Below are 23,080 nucleotides of genomic sequence, written 5' to 3' on the forward strand. Positions count from 1 at the left end.
ACACCTAGCGCTGTTGGACTGCAGAACTACACCACTGGAGTCAGTGGCTCTGTCAACAGCCCAGATACTCATGGGCAGAAGACAGTGGAACAAACTGCCTACTGCTGTAGTGCTTCTTGCCCCCACAATCTACTACCCTATACGTGTCAAGTGCCTGCTGGACAGAAGCAAGGACATCCAAAAATACCATCACGACCAAGAGAGCAGGTAACCCTCATCCAGCCCTGCAACTTGGGGACAAAATTAGAATGCAACCCACTATGGTCTCCAGGCGTTGTTGTCAGGCTACACATCGGCCCACGATCATACATTGTGGAGAGCGTAAATAAAGAATACCGGCACCACAGCCAGCACCTTCGGTGAAGCACACCAGCGGCCAACCAATCATGCCACTGGACGCAGGAAGAGCCGTGGAATCAGCAACAAGATCCATCAACTGAGACGGGGCAGCATCGTCCCTGAACTGCGCCAAGAAGGGCCAATCAGCTGAGCAGCACTCTACCAGGCTCCGTAGAGACATTAAGTCTCACGATAGACTGAATTTATAATCTGTTGAGATTAGTAAGAGGGTTGTGGAGACGTGTGCCTCTGTGAATCTAAATGTTTAGATTCACTTGTGCAGGAGACTGGATGGTAAAGCGAAGTCACCGCCTTGGTTTTCATTATGTTGGGTGTCAAGACAAGGCACCAGCTGATGTTGTTTATTGCTGAAAAAGGGAGACAGTTGTAGTGCGTCTTCCCCTGCGGGAGTTGTTGTGTCAATGATCAATGCGCAGTTCGTTCTCGAGTTCCGGCAATGAAGTACACATCTGCGGACCAAGCATACAGCTCCTCACCTCTGATTTGAAGTACTTTACAGTCTTCTTCTTTCTTCTTCACAGACAGTGATAGGACGTGGGATAATATAATTATAAGAAGTGTCCCATGGTAGAAAAACGGTTGGGAAACACTGGTGTAAACTATACAGAGTGCATTGTTTTTTTCTATAGATTGAAGATTCAAGAGGTTTATTTGTCACATACATATACATACGTCCATATACATACATTCTTTACCATGGAGGGGCAGACTTGGGGATTTGGGGGCCCCAGGCAGGACCAATGTGACCTTCTCCACCTCACTTAATCCAAGCATGGCTACTAAACACCAACTATTTAGAGGGAGCTCTTTTCAGTGAGCAAAGCTAAAAGAGAATTCTAACTGAGCCATTCAAACGCTCTTCACTCACTCAGAAGAAGACAATGGGACAATATTATAAATACATTAAATACTATTTGAAATACTATATTAAATAACTCAGAAGTCGGGAGTCACTCCAGCAAAAGAGTAATTTGGTTGTTTTGTTCACAACTTTAATTGCATCGACTCACAGGCTGAACTGAAACTCCCATCCGGAACGAAAAGAGCCAAGATCCCCGAGTCCCAAACAGGGGCCATGACACCCGAACCGTGAACCACTGATGGGATCTCTATACTCTATACCAGGTGGCTTGATGGTTCAGACGCTGCTGCCACAAGTTAAAGTCCGAAGTTTTCCTTCCGTATCCGCAAAGGAGATAAGTCGTTGGATGAGGACTTGAGGGTTCAATGCCAGGTGATCTTTCCAACAGGTTCCATCACAGGTTCCAATCCTGAGTAGTCCATCCGAGTCCTGTTCCTTGAATCAAATGATTGGAGATGACCAAGCTTCATAAGACTCAGTGGCACAAGGAGATAAGTAATTTAATGGGAGCTTCAATCCTGGAGGTCTTGAGGGTTCGCATCAGGAAAGGACCCCGGCGACCATGGCTCACTTCAACAGCCACCTGGTGGCATGATGGTTTCAGGCGCTGCCCTCGCAGGTTCAACTCCAGGCTTTTACAGCCAAGTCCTGTTCCTTCAATCAAATGATTGGAGGAGACCAACTAAACTCAGTAAGACCTGGCTCAAAGAGATAAGCCGTTGGATGACAGCTTGATCATTGAAGGACACGCGGGTTCGGTGCCTGGTCAGATTTTGAAAGCCGGCAACATCAGTGCATGTTTAAAAAAACCCGGAGACAAGGGCTGAGCAGAAGGCGACCCGGTGGCCTGATGATGTTGTAACCGTGCGCCCAGAACATGGAGGTCAGGTGGGCGGGCAGCCAGCTCTCCACCCCAATAGCTGGAACGCAACAACAACAAATCCCACCACAGTGTTGGTCTGGGGAGGTACTTGGCTTTCCCCCAGCCTCCAGGAACAATGATGCTAGGGGTTTTTCTGAGAGAAAGCTGTGTGCTGCTGAGCTCTAAAACACAGCACCATCCGGGTTTTAAACGCACTGTTTTATTTAAAAAAAACGCAGGGGGGCAAAACCTCAGTCATTCATATCACCATCTCCGGGGGCAGCCAAGGACCACCACAACAGGACTTGCTGTCATTGCAATGCAGCTACAGAGAGGGCGTCAACCCAGACATGTTCACGGTTCACAGTTACAACACCATCAGGTCACCTTCACACGCAGCCCTGATCTCCAGGCACTTTTAAACACACACTTGTGTTGCCGGCTTTCAGAAGCTCACATGGCATCAAACCCTCAAGTCCTTGAAACGCACCCAGCAGCTTATCGCTTTCTGCCACCGGGTCTTAATGAGTTTCAGACTTCAGCCTACTACTCGAGTACTTCAGTCTACTTCAGACTTCAGATATGGAGGAATATGTCTTATGGCAGCAATTATGGGTCATTTTAGACATCAGTTATTTGATCGAATATCTCATAATATCAGATCATATTGAACAGTATGATAATGTAATTGATCAGACTAGGTTTTGTACTGATGATGATGATGGATGACTACTATGACTGACAATTGACTATGATGACTACTGATGATGACTACTTTTGCTTATTCACCTGGTTAATTTCTTATGTAATGAATAGAGACGACATGGACTAAAAAAAAAAAATATTTGTGAGTCGTGTGAAAATTCCATTGTCTCCAAGAGCCGAATCTCTAAAAAGACCCAAATTTTCATCTAGCTACTGTATGCCATAGGAAATTCCACCTGTGAGCGTACATTTACCTTTCCATATTGTTAAGGTCCTCTTATTATTGTTATACTCAGAATCTTTGGCCGCTGTAAATACAGAACTTCGATACTGGGGACCATTAAAGTTGCATCCACGCTCTCACACGTTAAAATAAACACCCGTCAGGTCGCCACCATGTGCGCTGGGCACCCATACACAACCCACAAACTTTCTTCAAGCAAAAGACCAACTCTGACGGAAGTTCCCATCTTGAAACATCACAGGACCAGAAAAAAGACCAACATGAAAGAGGGACACGACGTCTTTTGTCTACGCGGAGGCAACCGGCTTCCGCTTTAATCTACGGGGGCGGGATGGACAGTGACGCCGGGCAGATTAAGGCCCGAATGTCTGTTTCTCGACGCAGCGCTCGGCGACAGAAGGGCCCTGCTGGCAAATCCCAGGCTTTAAAGCAGGGGGGGGGGGGGGGGGGCGGGGGGAGGGCCGGCTCCGACGGCTTATGATGTAATCAGGTCTGTCACGCATATGAGGGAGGAAGGAAGGGAGAGAGGGGGTGTGCAGAGGAGACCGTGGAGGTCATTGGGCTTTTCTTTTTTTTTTTTTGCAGTAACTACACCAGTACGGTTGTAACTAAGCAGAAATAGGTGATCTTAACTGATCGTGAATAAATAGGTGTGGAAAAGGGATCATAATGAACAAACTGACACTTCTTTGGGAAAACCAAAAGAAAAAAAACTGCTTTAGTATTAAGGTTTTAGATGTGGTTGAGATCCCCATAAACCAGACATTCTCAACCTTGGGAAAAGGGGGGTGGGGGTTGATGTATATTTTATTGCTGTGTATTTTTCCATATGAATGATAATAGTTAAATATGATAAACACAACCTCTGCGATACTCAAAATTCACATCAAAGTTTCCTAAAATTAAATGTGGAATATACACACTTCGACCTGTTTTGAAGGCACAACCAGATTGTTATTTCGCCTCAATATGTTGCTTATTGACCTAAACGTGAATTGTAACGGGGGTGGGGTCAGTGAGTAAAACCGGGGTTTTTGTAAGTATTTTGACAATGAATACATAATCGAAACTAAACAGCAACCATTTCAGTGGGATTTTATTGGGATCAATACAGATTTGGTCAGATTCACATTAACTGTCGATATAGTGGTAAGAGTGGGAGAGGTGTCGGGGAGGAATAACCTTTGTTCGGCGCTATAGGTTCTCTTGATAAAAAAAACAACAACATGATGTTGGACATTAAGCCCTTAAAAATTCTACTCCAAGTTTTATATATATATATATATATATATATATATATATATATATATATATTCATGCATAATAAATAACTGGACTTCGTAGACAAATCGGCTGCCTCCAGAAATCAGCTCAGTACCGGCAGTATAAAATACCATCATCTATTATCCTGAGTCTATACAAATGTTGACGTGTGCGGGGAACGACGGCGAAGCAGCACAGGAAAACAGTTAAAAACAGACGCGCTTTCAACATAAAGTTTAATCGGGGAAGACGAATCTTGGAAATGGAGATGAGGAGTGCGTACATCACAGAGGCAAGTTTATCAGTTATGACAGTTTGAGGTGGGGGAGGGTGGAAAGTGGCAATGGAAATGATCGAGTGGGGGGGGGTAGAAAGCCTGTTAAAAAAAACAAAACAACAACAAAAAAAAACAAACCACAAAGTGGGATTTCTGGTTATGGCACCAAAGAGAAAAGTGATTCTAAAAAAAATAAAAATAAAAAAAGGCCCCAAAAAAACAAAAAACAAAACAAAAAATAAAATAAGACGTGGACACACAATTACAAAGCTGGTGGATGATGATAGGTACGTCAGCGCAGAGCAGTGGTGGCTTTCCTCCCGAGCTTTTTGGTTTGTCTTGGGGCTTTTACGAAAAAAAAAGGTTAATTGTAAAGAAATAAATAGGAAATACTCTAATCTTTGCAACACAACTGTTAACGTCACGGATCTAATAAAAAAAAACAACTAAAAAACAAAAACAAAAAAAAAACAAAAAAACACAGCAAATTAAAAATAAAATGCATCAACAAAAGCAATGTCTTTACATAGTAAACACGATGCATTGATAAATCTGTCACTTTTAACACCACTGCAGATGTACATCAAAAAAATATATTATACACTGTACACTGCGTGATGTCCTGGGAAAGGGTGGGCAGAACGAAGCTCCAGGCCGGCCATTTTGTGCTCTCCTCTACTCCTTCACAAGCACGCGTGGCCAGTGGAGTTCGGTAATTGTCACTGCTCAAGGGTCACGACTTCCACGGCCTGGCCGTCCAGTGTGACGGTGCTGTCGATGCGCGTCGCCACGGGCGCCATGGCAACCTGGACGGGCCGGTTGCCCTGGGCGAGGCTGGTGACCACCGTCTGGTACATGCTGACTGGGATCTGGACCAGGCCTGAGACAGACAGACACAGACACACACACACACACACACACACACACACACACACACACACACACACACACACACACACACACACACACACACACACACACACACACACACACACACACACACACGGCGTTAAGACAGAATTTGCAATTAAAATAAAGGATGGAAATGTGAGCGGTTCCCCTGTCTATGTGTGGATGAGAGATTCGCCGCGCACCCACACGGCGACCACATGTCGATAAAACCAGCTAAGGGAAGTGGGAAAACTCTTAAAACGCACCCAAGAAGAAAGGACCGAAGGATAGCTTCGTCATTTTTCAACCCGGCTCGTGTTAAAATATTGGTTTCCAGTATTTCCAGCTGTTCATAGCACGACCTCGCTGCGGCGTCACACTGCAGATCAACGCGGTAAATGTTTAAGTCTTAAAAAACAAAACAAAACAAAAAAAACCCACACACCATTAAATCTCCCTTTTCAAAAGCGGGAAACTCACACTATCGTCCCACAAGTCTGAGTGGATTTGTAACGGTAATATAACATTTTATTTAAAACAGTTTTTTTTGCAGTTGTTGCCGTGTGTCTTTTTGGAGTTGGAAGTTAAAACCAGGAGGCCGCCATTTTACACAAATGGCATTTCGCAACAATGGTCTGACTGAACCTCGACCAGCTCGCTCTTCTGGTGCCCAGCTGTGTGTGTGTGCGCGCGTGTGTGTGTGTGTGTGTGTGTACGTGCCTGTGCGTGTGTTCCCGCGCGCGCTCAAGTTTGCGCCTGGGGATTAATGCTGCCGTCACGTGGGCCCCCTGCCCCACCCCGCAAGCTGTCACAGTGTCAGCGGCGAGGCAAGAAGGTCAGCGCTGGGAAAACGGGAGGCGCTCCCACCTCCTCCCACTTCCCGGGAGCCGAGATGGGACAAGTCTTTCAAACAACCTTCCGAAGGGACTTAGCATACTCAACAATCAGCGGGGAATAATAAACCACGCAAATTTGATTAATATGCATTCTGGGCACCGGGAAAGAAGTCGGGCTTTATTGCCAGGTAATTGTTTTCCCTCTCGGGCGCCCACTTGCCAGTGCTTGGTGACAGGGTGGAGTTGTGTTGATGCAGGTAATTGTGCTGGCAGTGATTAGAGCCGGGCATGGGCCTGTCATGGTGGGACGCCCACAGCATAGTTACTGAGTCAAGTGCCTCAGCAGGCCACTCAAACATCATTACTATGACATCAAGGACCATGGTGTGTGTGTGTGTGTGTGTGTGTGTGTGTGTGTGTGTGTCGCTGAAGGGTCTCCATACACACCAATCAGCGGTTGTCAGGGCCAGTGTGCTTCAAACGGAGCTCTCCACTCGTCGCATTACAGTGATTAGCTAAGGTCAATAGCAGCGGTAGGACTGGCGTTGGCAGCTCTTCGGGATGTTTTTGATTTTTACAGCAAGGGTATAAAAATAAATAAATAAATAAAATGCAGAAAAGCCGTGGGCTTGAAATCTAAAGGCAAAGCGCACAGAGAAACTGAATTGGGGGGGGAGGCGGCGAATGGACACCAAAAACAACACCGTGTAAACGCATTTATAATCTACTGTACATTTACTCCTTTGCGCTCATCTTCAGAACACTAGCGCCGCAGAACCACCAAAAACTGACCGGAGATCTGAGTTGTGGAGGCAAAGAATCTTCTCAGGGATAGTTTTGTATAGAAGTACAATATTGATGGAAAATGGCTTTTTAACACGTGAAGGGGCAGGTAGACATTTTCAAATGTATGTAACAACTCCCCCCCCCCCCCCCATCAGATCACCCACACGCCATGACCACTCGTTTGTATTGACGTATCAAAAACTACAAGAAAGCAGATAGAAAAACAAAATTACATTTCCTGTTAAAGATTCCTATTAGAGTTGATATCCCGAATGTGAAACATCGTCTTGCGGAGGGAAAAAATGCCCAAGCCGGAGGACGCTTGGACGTCCGCTCCGGAGCGATGGTTTGGACGCGAGCCGCCATATTGTGAGTATGCAAAGACGAGTGAGTGAAAAGTGCCCTAATGACCATTTCTTCAGCGGTTGATGTAATACTGGCTAATCAGCTTTGGTCCTTAATTACGCGCTTCACTTCTGTGCCGTTCATCCTGCCGGTGCAGGGCGCTGACAGTGAGAGGATGAAGCGCTGCGAGGGGGAATGTGTGTGTCGTTGGTGACATATCAAGGAGGTCTCCATTCACATGTATCGTTAATGCTCTTTTAATGACTTTGCATTGATTTTTCTGTGTAAATGTATAAACTATAATGTATATATCGTGTGTGTGTGTGTGCCTGTGTGTGTTTAGCTAAGCCCAGTGTGTGGACAGCTGGCCCAGTGATTAGACTATAGACTGATAATGGAGTGGATCAAAGCTCTTTAGGAGGGTCCCCGAGGGACCTCCTCATATCCCCGGGCTTCCCAGGAGTGTGTGTATATAACTCTATAGGATAGAAGTGCCTAGAAAGTGTATAGAACAGGCAAATTGACACGCTCCCAAGTGTGTGTGCGTGCACGCACGCACGCACGCACGCACGCACGCACACACACACACACACACACACACACACACACACACACACACACACACACACACACACACACACACACACACACACACACACACACACACACACACACACACACACACAGCGTTAAGACAGAATTTGCAATTAAAACACACACACACACACACACACACACACACACACACACACACACACACACACACACACACACACACACACACACACACACACACACACACACACACACACACACACACACACACACCTAATATACACACCACATTTCCAAGGAAATGTGGAACTGGGGCGACATAGGCAACATAAGCATCATGACATTCAATATCCAATTTTAGACCAGATTTTTAGAAAGGATTATTGGTGTTTTCATACGATATTTACACACAATAAATCAAGAAACAACCATTAATTATGTCGACTTCATGACCAAGATGGAGCATAATCGCAGACGATATCCAGCCTCCTATCACAATATGGATCTTAGCCCCCATGCGTAACCTACTAGCTTATCTTCCCTGCTTTGCCTAGCCTGTCCATGTGTGTCGGTACGTCTACTTGTACCGCCATCCACCAGGACAACCCTCAGAAGCCACATGAATAAGAGCCTGGAGGGTATGCTCGGCTTTCCCGACAACAGTGACTGACCGTATGCTCACTATGGCCGCTGATGGAGAGTGCACTCGTAGAAAGGACGGGAGGCCGGTACGCTACAGACAGATGCACCGTCAAAGAATGCACGCCGAGGACCGACGGTAAGGTCACGTAGCCAACGTATCATTATAAGAATAAAAGAGTACGACTACGAGACGCGGGCCCGCACAACACCCGCTCCGGCCATCTGTCACATCGGCAGAATAGATTAGAGAGAGCAGGCTCACGGCGCCACGTTAAACTGGAGCCACGGCGAGGAAGCTCACGCCCCGAAAATATTAATTACAAAGGATACAAACACATATTAGTAGCACCGTAAACAATATAAAAGGCCTGATGAAAGCATCCGGTTGTCTATGGGTAGGATCTAAAATTAAATACCTCCCAAACGCTTTAAAGGCAAAATATCAAGAACTCTACCTCACGTTTTGTACTTTGCATACTTACTAACTACTACTTACCACCTTCCTCAAAAACTGTAATATTATGGAAAGAGTGGATGGATGTGGTTGGGGGATGTGGTTGGGGGATGGGTACCGACTATCATCATAGAAGCTAGTCTGGTTGATATTATATGGATTGACGACTACCAAGGGGAATTAATATAAAACGTGTACATGTGTTATATGAAAATACATTTGTGAAAATTACACTTGGGAATGTGAATGGGAATGTGTTTTTTGTTACAGTCACTCGCCGTGGTGGTGCTGGTCCACAGCAGCACCACGGATGAGTGCGGAGGGAACACCACACATGCTCCATTCCGCTGAACCATACTGTGCAGGTGTCTGTTGTGGAAGGTGTGTGGAACAGAGCCGGGGTGGGGTGGTGGTGGTGTACCTGTGGCATCCTGCACCCCGGCCAGGGCACCCACGGCCGCTGCAGTCTCCCCCGCCAGGACGATCTGCCCTCCGCCTTGTAGCGTGGCCTCCGCTAAGGTGGCAACGGCGTGAGCTGCGGCCTCACTGCAACACACACACACACACACACACACACACACACACACACAGTTTAATACAGATGATTTGTTGGCCGACTGTAGGGCTGTCAAACAATAGTTCGATATTTAATGCTATTCGAATTGTATAAAAATTGGGCGCTGCCCGGCCGACTGCTTCCCCTGCGTTGATCTGGTCGTGCCTCGCCTATCTCCCCCCCTGTGCTGGAACTCAAAGTCATGGTGGGGTGCGAGCTATGTGGGTGGGGATGTCGGGGGCCGCTGCGATCTTGCCTGTCACGCTCCCAGGGTGTCGGTTTATCGGCATGGGACCTGGCTGCGTGCCTGGCGCCTCCGGCCCGGGTCCTTCGTTTGAGGCTGCGTCTTATGCCTTCACATGGGGGGTGGGTAGTGTGTGCGCCTCAGGGATGCGGTGTCTCTTTGCGCTCTCTGGGATTGGTTTATGCCCCTCGGGACCGTGCGCGGGTGTTGCTTCATGGGCTTCCGGGTTCTCTGGGGGATGGGGGGGGTCCTTCTGTTGCTGCGGGGCGGGGTGCTGCAGATTTCCTGGGGTCTTGAATGAGGTCTTGATTCGATGTACATTCTCCAGTAACACTGTAGGTTTTATGTTTCCCCATTGAGCAACACTTGAATTTACCCTTTGGGGGACAAATAAAGTAAAATAAAGTATGAAAAAAACCCCAATATAAATAAAAAAAGTTGCACGCATACGTCCACCGTCTTTGTGCCGGCCAGTGAATGAGCTTTGTCCATGCGCTGCTGCTCCGTCCGTCGCTCTCCCCTATCTGTGTCACAGCAACACTCCCTACGCCAGCACGTGAATAAGGGGAGTACCCAGCGGCATCACTGGATTTCCGTTAACACCACGGCCAAAGCAGGCACCAATGATGCGATTACGGATAAATTGACTGTATTATCTGAAAAAATACGCGGCCGATTAACATCTCGCAGGGGTCTGGATTTCAGATTTCATTTCTTGAGCCGAGGAACACAGTGCCAAGTCGCCCAACCATCACCGACAGAGTCGGAATGTCCTCTAGTGCAGAGGTTCCCAACCACCAGACCGCGGACCGTGTTGGACTTCAGTGCATTTACCACCGGCCTGTGAGAATGGGGGCGGGAATTTTTTCAGAAGCGATGTGCGCCACAGCAGAGCAGCAGCAGGAAACGGAGTAAAATAAGCACATCTACCATATAAACCCACTGTTTTTATATGCTTTTTTTGGAGAAAAGATCAACACACAGCTGAACCATGCCCCCCCAACACATGTTTTAAAATTGTAATAGATATTAAATTATATTTGCACTATGTGTTTTTTCAGAAGGAATATTCAAACGCGTGTTTTGGCCAATGTTGACAGCCCAAACCTACAGTATCAACTCATCAAACCTGAGTTGATAAGCACATCGAACAAGGGAACAGACAGACAAGAGGTAGGTAGTGGAGAGACACAGGTAATGCAGAAAAACACAATAAAGGAAAAAAGCTACTTTCCACCTCTGGAGACCAGGGAAAACAGGGACAAAATGTTCCAGAGCCAGCTCATCCTACAGTAAACAGCGGGGGGTGGAAGGGCGGAGGTGGGGGACTCAGGTGAACACAGGTAACAAGCCCCACTGGGTCTGCACCGGCTCTGCACGACGCCAGTGGAGGGAATAAATACTATAAGGCGTGCATCTCAAAGTGTATTACAGTGCAGCCTCGCATCCCAGTGAGTTTGCTGCCTCGCTGGCCAACAGGCGCAGAAACAGCTTAAAAAGAGAACGAATTTAGAAGACAGTACCGGTGCTTATTCTTTGACAGTGTGGTACTTCTGCTAGCTAAGGAAACTAATTAATTATTTGCAGAACCAGGACAGAACGCAGTTGGCTCACGTCCTCGGGGGAGCCCCGGAGACCTGTCTCGACAGTCGCCTCGGCCTCGTAGGCGTACGGGTCGTTGGCTCTCCCGTCGCCACGGCCGTTGTTTGAGGCGCCCCCCTTGGTTACCGATGACCCCCAGGGATCGTGTCAGCAAAACACAGAGGCCGACGCACTGAACGCACACTTCAGTTTGGAGGGGACCACGTAGCGTTTGCGACTTAATTTTCTGTTGAGTTTTAGCGTCTCTATATTGGGGTTTTTTAAAGTTCCGTGTTCATTTAAATACGTGCAACAGTCAGACACCTCTTGCCTCCTCTCGCAGCGGCACTATAGGACAGGAAAACTCATTAACCAGTTAACTGTAGTTTAATGTTAACACCCAGAGCTAAAAAAAAAAAGTTTGAACTTTCAAGCGCTTCCAATCAGAAATGTACTTTCCGTCCATCTCGCTCAGATTCATCCATTCTCTGGGCACAGCGGTTATCAACTTTGAAGCCACACTGGCGGTGCCGTAGGGTTGCCAGTTCAGTCAACCGAGTTTTGTTGATGGCCACATTCTGCCGCTAGGCATTGAAATTTGTACCTGGCAACCCCCCAACTCACTTGAAGCAGCGTCTGGTTTCACTCATCAGTGACACAAGATGTAGCACTTAAATAACTCATCTGTTGAGACGCTGCAAGGGGCAGGAGCTAGGCTAGCTGATCCCCTCTAGGGCCTTGCAATGAACTAGCACAGTTAGCAGCAGCCGGTCGCTATCTCAGTAATGAACACACAAGGATGAAATTGGTATTGACCTTCTCGTCTAAATCTGGGAACGTTTGGGCCGATTTTTCGAGCGCTTTCGAGACCTTTAAGAATCGTAAAATATATGAATAGGTGGATGGATATATTCCATATAACAAGGGCACTACTCGGACATGTAGATGCCTTCAATTCACATTTACAAAAAACAATCACAATTGGATGCATGTGGCCCTGGAATCCTTAAAACCCCCAGATGTCTATGCTCTCCGGCCGCATCACCTGTTGAGCGCCATGGTAACGGTGGCTCCCGAATTAATCTCCTGGGAGGCGGCGACGGCAGCTTCTGCCAGCGACGCTACGGCTTGAGTGGCTTCTGACGCATGGGTGGTTTGTATGGTCATCTCACCCCCCTGGAGAGTCGCCCAGTTCTGCTCCACCTCGGGGAAAAGGATGAGACGGGAGTGAAGGAAAGTTCACACCTAACAACCTGGGGAAAATATTTTGAGTACCGCCACAGTGTAACAGGGAGTCTCCGTGGTGTTTGAGTTACTGCAGCTAAATGACTCCATCAGCTATTCACACCGTAGCCGTCTGGTAACGAGGCTCATCACATCGTATGTGAGATACTATGGCTATCTATATATACAGTATACAAATTCACATCATTAGTATATACCCCTTGAAATGCATCATCTTGTAAAGTAACAGAACATGTTTACCAACTAGTGATGCACCGGAATTTTCGCTGTACATCGATTACAAATACACCACGTGATGTGACCACGCTCACAATATAGGACAGCCGCACATACTGTACAGACCAGCGCTGCAATTCAGTTACCACAATAGTGAGATTGCTGACTTTGACACTGTGTTCATTATTGTTCATTATTCATTATCGAACGACCATAGAACAATTACTGAGTTCCGATAAAATAGAATATGGGACGGTCACCAAGTTTCAGTATAATTCAACCTGTAACTCTCACTGAGTTTTAGTAGGACACAACATATAACTAACATGGAAATGTTCCGTACAAACTTCAAATGAAAGTCTCTTTCAATTTCAAGTCCAAATATACGTTTCAATTATATTTATGTGGTATTTGCACAGTGTTGGAATATTGTCAGCCATGAATAAATTATTTATCTAATCTTATTTGTCTACCTTGAGGTACGTCCAAACAGCTGACATTTTATTTATTTCACTCAATTTTGAGCGTCAACTATGTAACTATGTTACATTACGTTGTATCAGCTTTGAGTTTCGGAGCATTTTTACCAGTAAAGTACATGAGAACAGTATCTGGCGTGTACATTTGACCGGCACAGAATTGGAAAATACTGTATATCTGACACTGATTGGCCGGTCACCGGTCATGGCCGATCGATCGGTGCATCCCACGTTTTATATGTTAACATTACGGTCACTTTTTTGTGATTATATGTGCTTCCAATTTTACTTCCCAATGCAGCGTCGGTGGATAATAAAGTACAACTGCACTCACTGCGCTGCTTATCAGAGGATGTTGAGCGAGAGGGAGGGGGAGGGTTACAGAACCACAAGCACAAGGTCGTAGCATCTGGTCCAATCTGATGGACGTCATTAAAATACCCAATGAATGTATGTTATCGTTTTGTTTTTATTGTTTGTTTTTTTGTAATTAAATTACAATTGTGTGTGTGTGTATATATATATATATATATATATATATATATATATATTAGTAGTTTCAGCTGGCATTTCCTACCTGTGTATTTTGAATAAGAATTACATAGTTGCCAAACAAAATGCGTGCAGGTTGGCAGGTCTGACTGTTAAACAAAATTATATTTCTCACAATTTTCAACGACGATACATTTGCGGTTTTGCATCAAGGCGACTGTTTATTATGCATTTTGTCTAAATATTTCCTGGAAAAAAAAACACTATTGAGAGAGAAGAGGATCGAAATAAGAGCTTGCAAAGATCAAGAAAAAAATCCACGGGTAAAAGAAAAACTTTTCTTTTTTTGCACGACATCAAATGTGAGTTGCGGTGGACAGAGACAACAGTGTGTGACCGGTGCAGAGAGGAAAGCCGTGGCTCTGCTACTCACAATAAGATGTGGCGACACTTCCGTCTGTACCGCACGACATACCATCTGGTGAGGAGCAAACACAACTGGGTATTGTGGTATGAATGGGGGGGAAGCACGGTGCAACGCTGTCTGTTGTGTTCCCAGTTTCAGAACGCCGGGCCTCCCTCAAGATAATGTGGTGAAGTAATACATTCGGTTTTTAAGTGCAGTCAAATGCATGCACTTGTATCTTATAATACTTGACAACACAGAAATGAGATTTAGCGCCATAATAGTGGCATGAAATAAAACTTAAAAGCTATTGCAGAAGAGCCATTGACTGGTATTGGCACGTCCTCAAATAATCCAATCTACTCTGTAATAATTGTGAATAGTAAAATAAAATGAAAAATACAGTCGTTCTGAGTTGTAGTCCACTTGTGTGGGCTAAATGCATTGATTGACGTGCACGCTTCTATCAGAGGATGTGCTAATACGGACTCATATTTATCACTGTCAGAATGTAAAGATGGCGCTTGCTTTAAACCAATTCAAATCCACTAGGAAAGCTGAAGCACTGAATTCCTTTATAACGCAGGGATGCCCATTATACAAGTATTTATCCCGTTCCCAAGGTGTAACCAGTACGATAGAAATCACGGCAACATTTGATTTTTGGGGATTTTTCTACCTCGTCCGTCACTGTGGAGTAGTTGACCTGTGCCACCGTGACGCCCGGCAGCTCCGAGGCGTCGGCCAGGGTGGCGACCGTGTGCCCGGTGCCCACCTGAAGAAGACATTTACATTTGTTATGTATGGTTTACTATTATTCTGTCCGTCTAATATACGTAGGGCTGGGCGATAATATTGTTATAATATTGATATTGTGATGAGAGTAGATAATGTCTAGGACTCGTAATATTGCGATACAGTTCAATGCTGTGTTTACGGCTGCATAATGTTGAAGTAACGCGACTTTCTTAACTTCGTAGGCAGTTCTAACTGTTCTGCTTGGTTGCAATGTCCACATTACTCATGATTGTTTCTCAAATATTTCTTGTGTGTACATTTCTTATGAAAGCATCCATAGGCATCCCCCAAATATCGTTGAATCATCGATATTGAGGTATTCGTCAAATAAATAGTGATATTTAAATTCACAATGGTTGTATATCCAATTCTTGAGATGGGAGAGACAAGTAATTATTTAGTATTTTTTTTTCCATACTGAAAGTATATTTTTAGTCTGGCACTTCTTATTTACTCATTTAAAGTACAGAATCGACTGTAAACTGGTCATTCATATGATGAAAGTTTGTTGTTGTACGAAACATTTAAACTTTAAACTAACTTAAGTTGAAAGTCTGTTTTGGTCAGTAAAGGTAACCAAAAGAAAATACATGAAAAATATGTTTTTTTAATATATTTAAGCACTGAAGTAACACACTAAGTAAAACTTAAGCCAATTAAATGCGACTTAAGTACATTTACTATGACTACATAAAAAGGATACTGAATATAGATAATATACTTAAGTTAGGTGGAGGGGTGGAGGTACCTGGATGAGCGAGACAGTTCCGTCGGGGTTGTTGATGGTCTGCACCACGGTCTGCGAGGGCATGAGGTGGCCGATGCTCTGCGCGGTCGTCAGGTGGTGGTGGGCAGTGACCGTGGTCACCTGCTGGTCCTCAAAGGCGTACAGCAGGTCCTCGCGCCCGTGCTGCTTGTAGCAGTTCTTCACGATGGTCCGCAGGGCCTGCGTCCACGACACCTGACACATACACCTTCATTCACTCAACAGATCTACCGGAGCTTTATATACTGTGGTCTGATGGGTTGGTACCAAGACCCGGTATTATGCCATCTGCTTTCTGATCTCCCTGGCACAGGGGGCACGTGACACCATTTTCTCTTTGGGGGCTCATGAAGAATGACACTAGTTTTGGTAACTTACTCTCTGTTTCTGCTCCTCCGTGCGCACGTCACTGCGCACGTTGGCCCAGGGGATGTCCTCAGGCCACCACAGCGGCTTGCAGCTCTCCTTGCCCCAGCCGGGCTTCCCTCGGCCCGTCGAGTACTTCAGCATCTCCGGGATGAACGCTCGCAGCTGGGCCTGTGGTTACAGAACGCGACGGTTGCTGAAGATTTCTCAAAAGTTCTCAAGTCTCCAAATCCTTTCTCGCAAAGACACTGCAGCCAAACATCCCCAAACATACACACAAGCCCTGCCCTTGAGCAGGCGCCAGAAGGTGCCTATCGATCCGATACCTGCTGGTTGCTGAGCTGAACAGGGGCCATAAATAGACTCCCAACTTTCCAAAATGAAAGCTAGTGAGTCACATCTATAAACGGACCCAATCCATCGCCTTGGCTCCAGAACGACACACATACACACACCCATACACACCCACACCCACACACACGTCAAGGATGATTTGAGACACTACACTGAATGTCACGCCATTAAACTTTTAAATATTAACCATTAAACAATAGTGGACGGGGATGGTGTTAGGATGATCAGCAAAATCATAAACTTTGTGGATATAAGCAATAATGTAATTACATATATTTATTAGAGCTGTCAATTGATTAAAATATTTACTTGCGATTAAATCGCATGACTGTCCAGAGCTAATTGCAAATTAATTGCCCATTTCTTATCTGTTCAAAATGTGCCTTAAATATTTTTTTATATTTTTGAAGCGTTGAATACGCTTATCAACATGGGAGTGGACAAATATGCCTGCTATATGCTAATGTATGTTTATTAGAAATCATTTAACAACCCAAAACAAAGACAAATATTGTCCAGAAACCATCAAAGGCACTACACTTAGAATAAAAAAAATATATGCTCAAATCATAACATGGCAAACTCAAGCCCAACAAATATCTTAAACACTGAATGTTCGGGTTTTCAACAGTCACAACCAAATTGTCCCGGTTTTCACCACAATTGAAATAATAATCCCATACTTGTTTTCCGGTGCTTACATAGACGTTTCTCATGTTCTGTCCCACTCATTACCTAACCCCAAAAAAATAAAAATAAAAAATGCACCACGCGTCTGAATTCAACACTGATTTGCCTGTATGTGTGTCAATCAATCAATGTGCTGTGATGGCTGATGCTGGCCTATCACAGGCTCTGTGAGCCACAAGCATGACAGGCTGCCTAGTGACACAATCTGTCCATCTGCGTATGGTGCATGCATGAGCGCACGTACCTGTCAGGCCCCCCCGTTTTGCCAAGGATTCTTACCCTTCTCTCCCACTGTCCTTCTGTAAAAATATTTTCCCGGAAATCTCCTGTTTAACCTTTCTTCAAAAGATTAAATAAAATACATTTAAAAAAGGCTGCACGATGAGAGCGGTCAGATAAACAGGGATGGACGCGGAGTGGAGGCTCGGCTCTGCGCACGTCCTCCACCTTTTCCCCCCTGTGCCCTCTCTTGCGTTAATCCATTAAAACAAATAAGCGTTTATTATTGCGTTAACAATGATAGCCCTAAAATTTATCACCGTAGACCCACGTACCCATGAATGTGGTCGATTTCATCAGCCCATGACTTACTGCCAATTGTAATCACTGCAATAAAATGTTTTCTCATTCCTCTGTGATTCATATTAAATAACAAAAAACATAATTTTCTCAAATAAACCATCAATAAGCAGAATTTAGACTACAAAACTGTGTATTACAACATGACAATTGATTTATTATTATATATAACACTGCAGATACTCAGGTCATTCAAACAAATAGTGCTCTGTAAAGTGAGTCAATCCGTATTAAATAAATGATTATATTTAAGATTTCGTTAGGCTCTACCAGACTAAAATTGCATCGAGAGAACAACTGAGGGTTGTCAGAACAGGTCTGGCAGAATTTTTGGAGAAGTCATTGGAAAGGTGGAACCTGAACAAATGACATTTGCTTTCTGCGTCAGCATCACACACACTCCCAGGTAGCATGCATATCATTTACCCATTTTTGGGGGAAGTTCACACGGAATTCTAGCACGCACTGACAGAAACATAGACACAGACTGACAGGGAACGGGTTTAGTGCCAACATCCTCAGTGTCCTGGTAATATGCAGGCATCACCAGGGGGATTATATCGCACAATGAGGCACTGCAACGTCTGCCGCCTTGACATCACAGGCTAAATTTGGTTCTGGGCGAAATAAATCTTTCCTCTCCACTACCCTAAGTCCCTTTTTTTATCTAGCACACACACACACACACACACACACACACACACACACACACACACACACACACACACACACACACACACACACACACACACACACACACACACACACACACACACACACACACACACACACAAAATGCATCTCGACAGCTCAGTTTAGTCAGTGCGCGGTGCCAAGTGGTGAAAAAGCAGCATTAGAGTCGTATTACCAGAAAACACAATTCCATTTTAATGTAAATCAATGTGAAAATTATTAAGCACTACCATAGTCACAAGTGAATTGAAATATTTAATTTCAGTATTAGACTTATGTAATGAATGCCAGATGGTAACTGAATAGTTGTTAGCAATTCCCATTATGTATAAAATAAAAATATCGATATGGAATCATATCGTGAGCAGAATCGAATGAGCCTTTGCCGCGAACTGAACTGCGAGTGGCTGCTAACACCCAGTGCTATGAACAACGATTCAGCAATGCCACGAAGGGAACACGGTCGCCTAGAGGCGCTCGTAGCTCTCCACCTGTGGCTGCTCTGAATGTGCGTGTGTGGGTGTGTGGGTGTGGATGTATGCGTGCGTGGGCAGATGGCCTAATTACAGTAGCTGGAGAGTTAAGTGGCATGTTGTCCTCAGCCCCACACATCCCCACCACCCATTTCCCTCCCCAAACAACCCTGCACTAATCCTGCAGGCCTCGCTCCAATCAGCGTCCAGAGAGGCCGCTGTGTTGCAGGGTCTCTGACACTGTTGAGATGTGCTGGGGTGGGAGGAGGCCAATTATGGACTCAGGGTTAGGAGCCCCCCCCCACCCCTGGTCACCTGCTGCCGCTCCAGCAGTGGGAGGAACTCTCCCCCTGGGTCACACACACAAGAGACCTTGCTGGGGTTCACCTCTGATGGGCCCCCCTTGCAACCCGGACGTCCATTTACAAGATAATGCATCAGCGTAAATATTTTTCTTTGAAACCCCGCTCGATATGATGCCCTACCCTATCCAGATACTGATCTCCAAGTGTGTGTCACACTTCCCCAGTGGGATTGGACAGCATCCGCTCTCAACAAATTGGCCCTTGGATATTCCTACACCCCACTCAGACTATCACGCACGCGCGCGCACACACACACGCACACACGCACACACACTCTTGCACCCAGCCTGGTGAAGTTCAGCGAGGCAACAGATTACATCCAACAATCTACAGAAAAACAAGCGGCTGGTTGCTTCCTGGTTCGAGCCAACATCTACACAACCCACCCTGCCCCCCAGTCAGGCACAAGGACCCATCTGGCCCCCGGATTGGCTGCGCCGCCCTCCCAGAGCCCCGTGCGGTGTCTCAGAGGGCCGCTGCGCTGGCTTTTCAGACCGTGATCCAAGTGCGTCAGCATCGCTGGGGAAGTGGAGTAAACAAGCTCGCTTCCCATGGGGTTGATTTTAGTGTTGCAATGAAACAACGCAGTGAGAGAAATCTACTCCACTCCTGCACCGTGCTACCACACCCTCTCTGAGCCTGTTTCATAATTCATGGTGAATAGCCGGCTCCAGAGAGGATGCAGATTTGAAGAATTGCCCGTACCACCGCAGTGAAGGGATTAATGACATGAATGAAGTGGGCTGAATATCATTGGTTGTATGCTATAATAGCAAATGCAGGACATTTGACCTTGATCCATATAACTGGCTCAGCTCTAAGTCACATTTTGAAAAGCCCAGTATCAGCGAACTGATTTAGATTAATAGCTCAATGGCGCCCTCTGCTGGAAGTGTTTAAGTTGTATTTGACAAGCTCTGAAGCCCCATTTCAGTGACTCTCCATATCAAGTATCCTCAATCAGACATGCATTAGTCCTTGGACCCCATCAGATAAGATTTGGTCTCTGTCTTTTTATTGTTAGACATGATTTAGTCCAAACATTCATACCTGTCTATACTATAGTTAGGAAGATAACAGTGAACTATGATCGAAACAGTCATTATTGTCCGTTCTTTAATTGTGCCAATGTCTTGTGAATGAAAGAACATTGAAGTTCAACCATTAAGCATATTGCTTCGGGACCCCTGGGAACCTCTTGAAGGATCTGAGGGTGTCCCTGGACTCCGTGTTGACAACCACTGCCCCTGAATTTTGACTCATGTCTTCGCAAAGTGCCTGTAGAAGGGAGTAGCTAACCTGGGTCATCTTGTCCACAGAAACAGGGATGCCATCGATGGTGAGCGGGGGCAGCTCTGAGGCCAGCTCTCCCCCAACAGGGGCATGTTCAGCCAGGGCGTTCTCCAGGTCCTCCAGCATCATACTTTTATACTTCCTCACCTTGAAGAGAGAGAGAAAAGGCGGGAGAGAGAGAGAGAGAGAGAGAGAGAGATCAGTTCCAGTAATTTTGCCAACGGTTGGAGGAACTGGGTCGGGTTGAGAGGAGAATGACAGTTAAGTCAAAGACATGAAGGAAGGCACGGTACAGAAAATTCACAAGGGTAAGGTTAAAAGCAGTCAAGATGCACACAGTAAAAACACAACACTGCCAAAAATATGAAGAAGTAAGATCGTTTCATCACATAATCAAGATATTTTGGTTCCTACGACTACGGCACTCACCACATTCTCCAAAGGGGCAGCACCGAACACCTTGAACACAGGGTTTGGTTTGGAGGGCGAGATGCACAGCACGATGGCCTGCTGCCCCACTCTGGTGGTGTACTCGTCCAGGATGGCTCGCAGCTTCCTGTTTACACACAAATCAATGTCGCTGTGTCAGATCAAACCCACCCGACTACCACAGAGTCATAAATAGTCTGGCCGAGTTTGGGCTTATGCACGGCCTCACAGGGCACGATGCGGTTGTCTGTGTAAAAATGGCTGGACAATTTTAATTTGTTAATATGACCTGAGCAGCCGTGTCTGCTGCCTCTTGCGGATGGAGGGGTTGGATTCGAAGATGTGTGGCCTCTTGCGTTTCTTACCGGTTGCCACGGCAGCGGCGGCTGCCATTCCTACCGGCCCTGAGAGAGAAAAGAGAGGTTCGATGATGGGCGCCAAGTCTGGCAGTTTTGTTTTTTTACTCCATTTTTGCATAGAACTTGTCGTTCTATCACCACAATGTGTTGACTACTGTGTAAACTGTAATTTGTCTGTCTATTAAAAGGCGGTAAACCGTTCAAAGACCAAACATTGACAGCGAAACACATTATGATGGAGGACCACTGACTCCGTGGCTCAACTGCACCACCTGCTGGCCGGTCACTGACGGAACAATCAAGCGCATGTGCAAGATTACAACATAATCTCCAAAAATAACTCCCACAGCTCTGGGACTAAGGATAGCCGGCCCTCCTAATCCTAATTTGGCTAGCATCTGAGTATTTCCGCACTAATCTCTCCTCAACAAAGGTTTTTTTTTTTTTCTTCTTCTTGGAATGGACTGCTTGGAAAAGAGTTACGCCCCAGCGGGTACAGCTTGCCTTCGAAATGACATAATTGGAAAAAAAAAAAAAATAATAAAATAAATAAAATTATAATAATTTATATATATATATATATATATATATATATATATATTTATATTTATATTCTCAACGTACTGACATTAATAAACGACTTGTCCTTAAGTATAATGAAACACTATGAATATTGAAAATACGTGGCAACCCAGTCTCAAAATACAGTATGACTATATTTACCCTACAAAAGGGAAAATACCATATACTCTACAGTACTTTGAGAAGTTTCCACACCATCATGACAGATTTTTTTTTTTCCAATTGTAATCTGCACAAACGTTACGCGTCCATTTCATTGGGATCTGTATGAAAACCACCGCACCAACCTGCGGCGGCGAGGTGGGCCGTGATCTCGTCGGTTCCGGCCGAGTTGAGGATGTCCGTGTCGTCGTACGGGTCGTCGTCTGGGGAGGATGTGGAGTCTTCCTCGGCGCTCATCATGGTGGCTTCCGTGAACGTTGCTACGTGCACCTGAGTGGAGCAGGAATCATGTTGTTAGGGCTGGAAAGGGCAAATGAAGGTCATCGATCGCTGATCATTGTATAAGCATGTGACAGTGTAATAATAAGCGTCTACTAGAGGCATCTATCACAATAAACGACCCAGTCCTGGTATTATTGTTTAGATAGAAGGGATGTGATTTCCATGTCAAAAAAAGCAGAAACTCAAGTTGCGTTTCTTTATCATCTGTTATGATTTATGTGGTTCTTTGGTGTTGGACCGTTCGTATCATGCATTCTTGAGATGTTTAGACCTGCTGGACCTGGCTGACAGCGTGCGCCTCGATGGTGGTCATGTGCTCTGACTGGTGAACCGAGTGCTCGTCCATGTCCAGAATGTTTTCTAGAACGTCGGGGTACACTGACTAAAAGAGGGAGACAGAAAGGGAGAAATCAAAGAACGCATAGTACTATATTGAATATATACAAACAATTCTAACATACATTGGGGATAACAAATCGAATAGTGACACGGAATCCTGGCTTTACAACCCCTTCATGGAAAGCATAATAACGTTATCATTCATTTGCTGGTTCCATTCTCTCACAAATCAAAAACAAGAAACGCCTC

At 45.4% G+C, this 23,080-nt stretch overlaps 1 protein-coding gene across 2 annotated transcripts; it reads right to left on the reverse strand.

The window, feature by feature from the left end:
- Positions 1-4,231: 4,231 nt before the first annotated feature.
- On the reverse strand, positions 4,232-22,838 carry nrf1 (nuclear respiratory factor 1; the record flags this gene model as incomplete). Of its 2 annotated transcripts, none has more annotated exons than XM_080022010.1 (12): positions 4,232-5,453; positions 9,504-9,628; positions 12,509-12,657; positions 14,329-14,373; positions 14,981-15,076; positions 15,848-16,060; positions 16,244-16,402; positions 20,685-20,825; positions 21,108-21,234; positions 21,397-21,511; positions 22,336-22,480; positions 22,764-22,838. In XM_080022010.1, the coding sequence occupies 12 exons, from the start codon at positions 22,836-22,838 to the stop codon at positions 5,293-5,295; spliced, it is 1,551 nt and encodes a 516-aa protein (XP_079878136.1). In that variant the 3' UTR covers positions 4,232-5,292. The 2 variants fall into 2 exon arrangements, with proteins under 2 accessions (XP_079878136.1, XP_079878135.1); XM_080022009.1 differs by having other exon boundaries at positions 12,509-12,666.
- Positions 22,839-23,080: the final 242 nt, after the last annotated feature.

Source organism: Zeus faber, assembly GCF_960531495.2.
Source record: "Zeus faber genome assembly, chromosome: 21".
Lineage (NCBI taxonomy): Eukaryota > Metazoa > Chordata > Actinopteri > Zeiformes > Zeidae > Zeus > Zeus faber.